The sequence below is a fragment of the Vipera berus genome (assembly GCF_964194415.1).
Source record: "Vipera berus genome assembly, chromosome: 1".
Classification (NCBI taxonomy): Eukaryota; Metazoa; Chordata; class Lepidosauria; order Squamata; family Viperidae; genus Vipera; species Vipera berus.
In genome coordinates, this window is record NC_138202.1 from 179,727,664 (window position 1) to 179,738,292 (window position 10,629).

The 10,629-nt window shown below is 43.0% G+C and overlaps 1 protein-coding gene across 1 annotated transcript; it reads right to left on the reverse strand.

The window, feature by feature from the left end:
• Positions 1 to 7,904: 7,904 nt before the first annotated feature.
• FZD5 (frizzled class receptor 5) lies at positions 7,905 to 9,626 on the reverse strand (the record flags this gene model as incomplete). Its single annotated transcript, XM_081314849.1, has 1 exon — positions 7,905 to 9,626. One exon carries the CDS (start codon positions 9,624 to 9,626, stop codon positions 7,905 to 7,907), a length of 1,722 nt encoding a protein of 573 aa, XP_081170975.1.
• Positions 9,627 to 10,629: the final 1,003 nt, after the last annotated feature.

Here is a 10,629-nt window from a genome sequence, read left to right on the forward strand (position 1 = left end):
AATATACGGTAGTATGCTTTTTTCACTTTTTTGTTCTCTTTCTTGATATGAGTAATATAAAAAAGTTGAAATGACTTAAAGGAAATGTTTTAGATATTTAATTAAATGTGATTGAATTTAAGAAAATTATAATGGATAAAAAAATGTTTTGAATAAGAACTAAAGGACTAGATCACTAGATGTATTAAATGGAATGTTTAAAGATTAAACATATTTTAATTATGGTTAAAAAGAATAGGAAATTTAGGGAATAAATATATATTAGCTTAGGAGGGATATATATTTTAAGTAGTATGTTATTTTTTATGTTTCTTTACTCTTGCTCTTTCTTTTTTTTCATTGTTCTATCTATTCCTTAAGAAATGTAAAAGTGTGAGATGGTTCATATGGAAAAATAGAGTTAAATTTTTAAATGTTATTAATTTTTGAGAAAATCGTAACCAGTGAGAATACTTAGAATCTGGTGGGAGAAACAAACTAAAATAAGGACTGTAACAGGATATATGATAAGGCAACCAGAATGATTGGATAGAAAAGAAATATTATATTGATGTGACTATTATTTTCAGGAATATTGGGAAAAATTATATTTAATTGTTATCTCTCAAAACAATAAGAATTGTATTAACTCAATGTTTGCAAAAGAAGATATTTTGGGAAAAGAGGAAATCAACTAAAACCATTATGTGGATTATGGATTATAGAAATCAATTGTTAATGATTGTTTTACAAATGTAACCCAGACAACACACTGTTCACCAATTATTTTGATTTATGTTTTTAAAAAATCAATAAAATATATTACAAAAAAAGAAACTATATTATTCAGTAGAATTTGAGACTTCATTAAAAATTGATTCCAGTTTAAAATTTAGGATAGCATGTTTAAAAAACAAAACAAAATGAATGTACATACAATAGTTCTGTTAAACCGTCTTTGGGAAGGAGAAAACAGCATACTAAAATAAGAACACATCTATGATCAGGAACAAAAACTAGGCATGAGCTTTCTTTCAGAATCTGCAACATCGCATCTAGTCAGACTTGCCACCACCTAAATCACGTGTTCCTCACGGTAAGGGGAGCTTAGCAGGTGGCAGGACCTTTAGCTAACCTTGGTTGACCTAAGAAGTTATGTGACATCAGCTCTGGTTAGCACTTGGATGAGGGATGAGCTGCAAATTCTAAGGCTCTTGGTGTATCTGGAAAAGCATTGTCAAAAAAACAGTAGAAAGCAGCAATGGCAAATTGCTTCTGTAGTGGTGCCAAGAGAGCTGCCTACATGCAATCGCCATATACAAGCTCAACCTCAGGGCACCTTAACATAGCAAGCTATGGGTTTGGATACTAATGGCGAGTTTAATTATTTCTCTGCTCTTTCTCCTTTATCAGAACACATCTATCCCCATTTTTTTTTCTAGGAAGAAAAGTAAAGCTTGATTTAGATGGCTCTCCTTTCCATGCTTACTTAGCTAACATATAAACATAGATACAAACAGTTTAGAGAGACTATATGATTTCACATGCTTTCACTTTTAAAAGCAAGAAGAGTAAAGTAACACAAGAACATACACATCCAGAAGGTGACCACACATAACAGACAAAATCCACAGGGCCTGGGAGAATACAGTAGTCAATTCAATTTATTTGTTTGTGGTCACAGACCAAAGTCAGTAGTCAATTTTTCAATGATTTCTGAACATCACCAGGGTGGGACCCATATGACTCTCTGGGGAATATTATTCCAGAGGGCAGGTGCTGTGCTAGATGTTTCTTGGAGAACTGTTACTGTTAACTTGGCCTGCTTCACTCATGAAGTTTTTACAAGGGATCCAGATGTTTTCCATTTGCAGTACTGTTTTTCTCACCCCTGCCACTGACGCAAGGGCAAGACTAGCTTCCTACTTAGTGGCAAGATGTCAACGTCTATAAATTAAGCTGTGCCTCTCGCACAGCTCCATTGTATTCCTTCATCTGAGCATTATCAAAAGTGAACACGCTCTTTTCTTCCTTCCTTATATTTGAGAGTTCTTCCTGAGCTGTTTCAAAACCTGTCTGACCCAAAGAAGAAATTTCCTTCCATGGAAGAGCATTTCCATTTTAACCACAATCTTCTAGCAGAGATACCTTTCTTCAGTGACAGAAAAAAGCAATTGTATCTTTTAGTAAGGTTGGGAGATAAATTAGGTTTGTAGTTATATTGCTTTATCTTAGCTTCTCATTATGATTAATAGTAAAAGCCCAAGTTTGAAGACAGCTTGTCCTTGTCTATGAAGTCTTCCCAACCACCAACATTCAAGAGGAAACATTCATCTCCTATCATTGACTTGTTAGGTTAGAAAGATGTCTTTAGGATAGTATTTTGAGGACAAAGAAGGTGACATTTTTTCTAGGCTGGACCCTGAAAAGTTATGTAGTGATGTGACTTTCTATTTTATTCATCATAATCAGAAACCATAAAACACAATTATACTTTACTTTGAAGGAGGTGTGTCCTATTTAGTAAAGATTCTAAACATTTTGTCTTTTTTATATTTTCAAATTATACCATATGCACATATACTTACAGTATTCAAACATTGTGTTGGGTCAATAATTTGTCTTGTATACCTTGTGCTTCTCCTTTGCCACTAGTTTTGGGCTTTGATTCATTTTTATTAATAAACAAGCAGTAAGTAACCTAAGCCATATTTTAAAAGTTTAAGTCAATTTGTGGTCCCATATTAAACAATCATCTCTTAAATACGTATACCATAATCTTTAAATGTTTATTAAGGTGATAGACTGAAGTCCATTTTTTTTTTAAAAAAAAAGCTTTTTACATCTTTTGTCACTTTTGCCATGTTCATAATCATACTGCATTTCATTTCCACAAGGCACAATTGACAGTATGACCTAAGCATGAATCCAACTTTAAATACAATGATTTAATGCCCTAAACTTTCCTCCTGTTATCTACAGCTTTCAAATTGTTTTGACAAAAATGTACAATCTTCTCCCAACCCATATCTGATATTCACACTAGATTCAGTATATATAAATGTATTTCTTTGAAGACAATTATACAGCTATTTACATATTATACTACATGTAATTCGATCTTATATTAGAGTACACAATAGCTTAAAGAAACCCTGTATTACCTTGCTTAGAAAAACCCTTATTTTCAAAGCTAATAATGTACTTGACAGTTTTCTACACTGAATTAAAGCTTTCCATACTGTTTTTTAATTTTCTATTTTTTTAAGCCATGCCTTTTCAGCTTGCTTACAGGAAGCAGTAATGTTCCTAAAACACCAGCCATGAAATTCTGTAGATGGATGTGTGCTCAGTTCCCCAGTTCACTGCCCTGGTGGGAAAGGGTGCAATAAAACTTTAGGTTGACTTGAAATGCTGTAACAGTTTTGTTGTAGCCTTTCCCTGTCAGTCTGAGGTTATCCAGGATACCACCATGGATCACATCATCTTCATGAGTGGCCTTATTTTATCACTGGAAGAAAGCTCAAGACTGCTCTAACTGTACATCTATGGTTCTATTATTAAACATCTATGATCGGTTATTGTCAGGCAAACATTTCCATCTGGAATTAGAACTCACTCTGTTTTCCAGTACCTTAGCTTTGGGGGCCAAAAAGCCTATTTGAATACTGGGAAAATGTTTTTACGAAAAGGTCTGCCGCAGAAGGAGGCTCATGCAGTCACGATCTTATTGGGATGCTTTTATGGGGGCATCACCAAGCACCCAACAGACAGAAAGCACATTTGTGAGGCTGCTCCAGCCTCCTAGCTTTTCTTCAGAATAGATGGTAGATGTTAATGCATCAGCAAGCAACCATTTCCTTCCATTAAGACTATGTACTTAAAATCAGCTGGGGCGGGGATACTGACAAGCAGTGGATGGGGGGGGGGTACCTGTAAATAAACTGGTGCAGTTGGATAGTGAGGGACCTTAAATTCAGCAGCCTAGCAGGGCCCTGTGAAAAAAAATGTTTCAGCCATTCACATGACAGGCTAAGAGGACTATTTGGCAAGACATGCAATAGAGCAGTTGCCCGTCCCAGGCATTTCATAACACGGACCCATTTGATCTAATTCAAGTAAGTGCAGCAAGATGGTTAATTTTATACTTGAATGGATGGCAACTTCCCCACCTCCTTTTATATCATAGAGTGGACTGAGGAAAAAAAAGCTGTGGTAAGTGGATGCTAAGAATGTTCTCCAACCCTGTTTATTATACAGCTAGATTTAACTTGTTTGCAACCCTCAAATCAGTATTCTTTGTCCACATGGTTGGGCAGTGCCATGACGTTCTCAAGAAACAAAAGTGGACCTTGGGCAGTTTTGATCCAAATCTTTGCAGACAGTTGGGAGTGAAGTCAACTGTTCTAGGATGAGTGTCCTGCATGCCGACACAGGACATGGAACGACGATTCTAGGTAAGTCATTTCAGTTGAAATTCCAGATTTCTCAAATGTCTGAATTTTGATTACTACATAGTGGACAGAACAAATGAATTTTGTTATTTTAAATCAAGTAAATATTATTCAAGTCATAACTTTGAGAGTAAATTGTGATTTTCTTTGAGTATGAGTTTATACTGTTCAAGAATTAAGCTGGAACTCTTCCCACCTCTTAAGAAAGGGCAGTGAATCTGAAGTACATGTTTTAAGAAAGCATCTTTTCCACTATACATTCCCACTTGTAAGAAATGAACCTGAATAATGGAATAGAGTTGGTCTTCTACTTGATACCAAACATCCAGGTGTCTGTGCCTAACACATCTTTTTCGGCTGTGCCCTGGTGAGTAGGCACCACAGTCAGAACTATGCACTGGGAGGAGCCAGAAAATATTTTTTTTCTCTGCCTTCAAGACAGGATCTTCTATTCTACTTAACCCTCATCACCCAGGCTTGATTTGTTAATCAGAGAAGTAAAGCAGCACTGTATAAAGGAAGGAAGGAATTATACATGCTATGTGATCACTGAAAAGTAGCACTAGGTTAAATATTTCCTTCTTCAGAAGATGACTGAAGGCAAGTTCAATGTGGCTAACAGGGTTGCTGCAGTGTAATCCAGATCGGGATCCATCTCAGAAACAAAAAAACATATATAAATCCCTCAAGCACTTAGACGCCCCTAACCTGCCTGTGGAAAAGCTCCTTCAGAGTCAGCCACTTGCCCCAGAGATTTGGGAACGTTTCTAGCTCCGAAATAAGCATCTAGGCCCCAATTATGTTAGTTTTTAGGATTTCAGTTCTTTAATTCAAGTAATTCTCAAAAACCTTGTAATTATTTTATCAGTAATTATTTGGGTTGTATTAAAGATCTTTTAAACTATTGAATGAAATAAGAGCCATAAAGAGTCTTAGATAGTCTTAAAAGGAAAAAGAAAGAACCAAACCAAAAAGATTGTATAAGCTTCTGTGGTTTAGAGTTCATCATGTAAATGAAGAGGGATACTTGGCTGTAAGTACATAGTCCGCCAAGCTTAAACTGCATCTGTGGGAGAGCATCAGCTGAGATGGACTCAAGTTCACAAATAAGCTCCGTGGTCTTTATAGTGTCACACGACTGAGAAAATGCAGGCCTCCTCTCTTGGGCAGTTGCTTCAAGGGAAGAGTTACTGCTTGCTGTTGGAGAGTAATGTCCATTACTGATCAACTGTAGAACCGTGATCAAAGACAATCAATATTCTGCCCCAGCAGTTCCTGCTGCTATCTTCCATAGAACAGGAGGAATAAGGCCAAGTATTGCTAACTCCAGTCCAGGCCCCAATTTCTCTGGCCACGTTTCTGCAACCTCCTGGTCAAACCTCCATTCAGTCTCTTTCTACTTTAGGTATGCGCTGAACATCTGACCCTCCGTACCATAACCATCTGCTCCAGGAACTAGATAACGACCTTTTCAAGTGGCATACTTGCTTTCAGTTAACTATGGCCAGAACACACGTGAGGTCTTCCTAGAAAACAAAAGCCAGATTCTTACTTCTGGCAGCTCCCAGCCTACACAATTCCCACAGCAAAAAGACATTCTGCTGCCATTCCCTAGACCTTAGGAGAAGTCCTGGCAAGGCCCATAGATATCTTACCTCTCCTCTGCACACAGACGGAAGGCCACGAACCATGTTAACTTACTGGGACAAAAACTTTCATTTTTGATTCTTCATAGAAATGTAAGAATTTCTAAGGGGGTGTTTCTAATCTTTCTCAAGAACTGAGAATATTAGTCCATGTCAAGCATTTCTAGCAACACATGTAAGCCTCACTGAATTCATTTAGATTTATCTCTGCGGTCAATTTACATAAAAAACATAGCCTCGAGGAGCAAGGAAAGAATGAAATTTGTGAAGAGTTAAGTCAAATCACAGGCATGTAGGTATAAATTATCTTTAGAAATAATGGCCTTTAAAAAGAAAGTAAAAGCTTGCAATCTACTTTCCAGGGCTATGCAATATACTCCCTGTATATTTAAATTGCTAACATTTGGAGACGAGAGAGGGACTTTTCTGAGTATGGCTATTGCTAACACTGTTTCACATTAGTTAATAGATGGCAATTTCAGAAGGGTTACAAACAGCTTAAAAGATATGATGACCACTCTCTGGAAGGTGAGATCCAAGGGATCAATCTTCACAGATGAACAGGTGTTCTTGCTTTCTAAGAGTGGAATAGGGACGTGATGGAAACTGCCCTCTGTCCCTGCCCGACCTTAACTTCAACAGCCAAGAACTTTGTACCAATTCAATGCATGACAGACAGCAAGTGGAAATGTCTGCCCCATCTTAAGGCTGCCCTGCTGCCAAATTTTCATGCAACTAATTCCCACGGCACTCAACAAAACATCAAGCAAGCTACATATGTCTCCAGCAAGATGTTGCTTCTGTCAAGTGTGAATAAGCTTTCATTCATAAGATTTTACACTGCATATATTGCTCTGTATCAACTCCAAAGAAAACAGGTTGCCTTCACTATTATCATTTGGAAATCAGCAGCACAGGAGAGACACTTAACTGTCTTGGGTGGCTATCTGGCAAAGATCTGTGTAAAAAAGGATGAGGGTAGATTTAACACCAGCCCAAACTAAAACATGAAACTGGATTCTGCCGAATCTTACAGTCACAACTGATCACTTTAAAGTAAACCTTCCCCTTCAAACTGATTCCATGTTTTTAATCTGAATCTGTAATTTCAACAGAGATATAACTACATTACTGGAATGTAGTAGATGAGCAATGACTAATTGCAGGAACATTTCTCAAACTGGCAGGTGCCTACTAAGAGTCAAATATGTAGTCCTACCTTCTCCCTCTTGTGGTTAAATTCCATGAAAGCTACAAGATTTACTTCTAAGTAAACATGTACATGCCTGCACTGTTTGCTTGCTGAAAAGGATAGTTGTCAAACAGAAATTTAGGAATTGTTTAAACTTTAGATTTGTTATTTGTAATCTGCTCAACTTACACATTCTGAGCTTTCTCAGAATAGACAAGGAGAGAGTGAAAAGAACTGGTTTAATTTTGAATTAAGCAGATTGAACAGAAAAGATTATATCATCTTCCCTGTTGTTTGTTATATTTCACTTCCTCTTGCAGCTCCCATGGATTTTTTTCATTATCAAAAAGCAAAAACTTGTCCAGAGATGGATTTGCCCAATTCCCATCATATATAGTTTGACTCTAAACGTGCCCTGCACAAGGGCACAGTGGAATTCTACCAACTCTGAGGTCTCAGCCTTTGGCCATATGCAAGATCTTCTCCCTCCCTCACCTGTGCATAATCCCCCTTTTCTTAGACCAGATGCAAACCTGGGAGGCCCATAATGAGCAAAACTCCAGAAAGGCTCCAGATGGGCCCTAGGATGAATGGTGCTTACCTGCCCCCCTAATGACAAATCAAGATGCTTTTTCACACATGGGACAGGGGAACCTGTTTGTGGTAGGAAGCAGAAGTGGGAAGCCCAGTCCGGCCTGTCAGCGCTATGTTGGCTTCACTGTACATGGTGGCGCTCACGGGCTTCCCTCCCCTGCAGCATCGACCTGTGAACTGCTTCCAAGACTCCAGCGTCTTGCCTGACCAAATCCAGACCCCAGAGGTGATGCCCACCACCAGGCACATGAAGTACTTGAGCATAAAAACAGCATAGTCAGGCTTCAGTCTGGACTTGTCCCCAGGGCAGGAGCAATTCTGAGCCATCTCCCATTTCTCCCTGTAGTGCTGCTCGTAGATGTAGCAAGCCACCACAATGGTAGCTGGGACAGTGTAAAGAACGGTGAAGATCCCGATACGAATCATCAGCTTCTCCAGCTTGTCCGTCTTTGTGCCCCCTTGTTTAATCACATTCCGAATTCGGAAGAGGGATACAAAACCAGCCAGCAGAAACATGGTCCCGGTGAAAAGGTATACCACCAGCGGAGCGAGGACAAAACCCCGCAGCTTGTCCATATTCTGATTACCCACATAGCAGATCCCAGCTACTGGGTCCCCATCGACTGAGCTCAGGGCCAAAACAGTAATGGACTTTACGCTAGGAAGAAGCCAGGCTGCCATGTGAAAATACTGGGAGTAGCTAGCAATGGCTTCATTCCCCCACTTCATCCCAGCTGCCAGAAACCAGGTAAGGGACAAGATGACCCACCAGATGGAGCTTGCCATGCCAAAGAAATAGATCAGGAGGAAGACCACAGTGCAAAGGGCAGGCCCTGTGGTTTCGTAGTGTATGTGGTTGTAATCTTTGTTGCAGGCCACATTAGCATGGCCCACAATCAGCCGGATGATGTAGCCAATGGATACAAAGAGATAGCAGGCTGATAAAAAGATGATGGGGCGCTCAGGATACCTGAACCTTTCCATGTCGATCAGAAAGGTGGCCACTGTGGTGAAAGTGGAAATGAAACAAAGGACGGACCACAAGCCAATCCAGAAGGTGGCAAAAGTTTTTTCATCTTGGGTAAAATAAGGCTGGAAGCAAGGAATGGCACAATTGCGCACATGGCCAGTCTCGATCTTGTTGTAGAGCGGGTGAGTTTCTTGGGAGATGAAGACTAGCGGCTCTTTGCAGGCGCACACTCTCTTGCAGTCACCACTGGCTAGGGGGGTGAGATTTTTCTGGATTCCTTTGGAAGAGCGGGTGGGCTTGGTAAACAACGGGGGCAAGGTTGTGGCCTCTGTCTGGTTGTGATCCATGCATAGCATCTCTGCGTCTCCCGGAACAGGCAGCTTATCACAGTTCATCCTTTCCGGCCAGGCAAAGCCGTACTGCCTCATCAAAGGAGAGCACCCAGCTTTGGCCCTCTCGCATACCGACCGGCAGGGCGGCAGAGGCTTGGCGTAGTCCAGCAGGCAGATGGGAGTGTACATGCTGCACAGGAAAAATTTCAGGTCCAGAGAGCACTGAATCTCCACCAGGGGCCAGAACTGGTGCACTTCCAAGCCAGCTTCGTCTTGGGTATCGTGGTTGAACTGGTTCGGCATGTAGGTCAGGTTGTAGCCGATGCCCTTGCACATGGGCACGGTGATCTCCTGGCAGACGATGGCCTTGGACGCAGCCGGAGCAGGAGCGGGAGCCTCCAGCAAGAACAGCAGAAGGCTCAGCAAAGCGTCTCTCGGGCCGGGGCGAAAGCCGGCCATGGCAAGGCGCAGGGGCCGCGCCAAGCGCAGGGCGCGGATCGGGCCACCCTCCCGCTCGCCTCCTCCCGGGCGGCTCCTGCCTTCGATTTAAGCCCTCCGGCTGATTCCAGGGCCGGAGGCGCGACGCTCACAGGTGGCGCGGTCCCGGCGAACGTCCGCGGGCCCCCCAAGCGGCCTTCTTTCCCCTCCCGAGGACCCCAAGTCTTCCCATGGCAAGAGCGGTCGCTGCCGATTCCGCGGAGGATTCGCTGCTCCAGCCACCCAGGTGCGCGCGGGGGATAAAACCCGAGAAAAGAAAAAAAAGGCGAACTCCATAACAACAAGCCAGCCTGGAGGGCCCTCGCTCCTTCGCTCTCCGCTTGGAAGTTCAGCGCGGAGAGCGAGGCTGGGTCCGCCACCGCAGCCGCGGGAAAAGTTTCGCCTTAACTTCGCCCTCGGCAGAAACCCAAAGTCTCTTCCGAAAGATCCCGCGCGGAGGAGGAGGAGGAGAAGGAGAATCTGGCCCGGCCGACGGCAGGAAGGGCAGCCGGCGCGCGTCCTCCTGCTCCGGCTCCCGAGAGGAAAAGCGGTCAGCGGGGCCCTGCGCCCGACGGCGCGCCACGGAGAGGGGCGGCCGGCCACGCCGCAGAAGCGGCGGCGCGGAGAAGGCGCGGATCCCCCATGCTTCGGTCGCGCCCGGAGTTAAATCCCCGACCGGCTCCTGCCGCCTCCCGGGTCGGGACGCGTTCCGTGAAGGCGCGAGACCCTGAGATTCTCCGGGGGGGGGTGTTTTCCCACTGGCGGAGAAAGGGGCTCCCAAGCTGCGACGACCAGCGCCTCCCGTTCTCCTCGACGCCCGGAGCCCGCCAAGCGCCACCGCAGGCGACTGCAGCTCCCAGCCGGAGCCACCTGCGCTCTAATGCCTGGCCTGCGAGACCGCCTCCCGGATCCGCCCACCCGGGCTGGAGATCAGCCCGGGGCCGCCCCTTCGCCTTCCCCGAGGGAGGAAGTCGCAGCCTAAGGA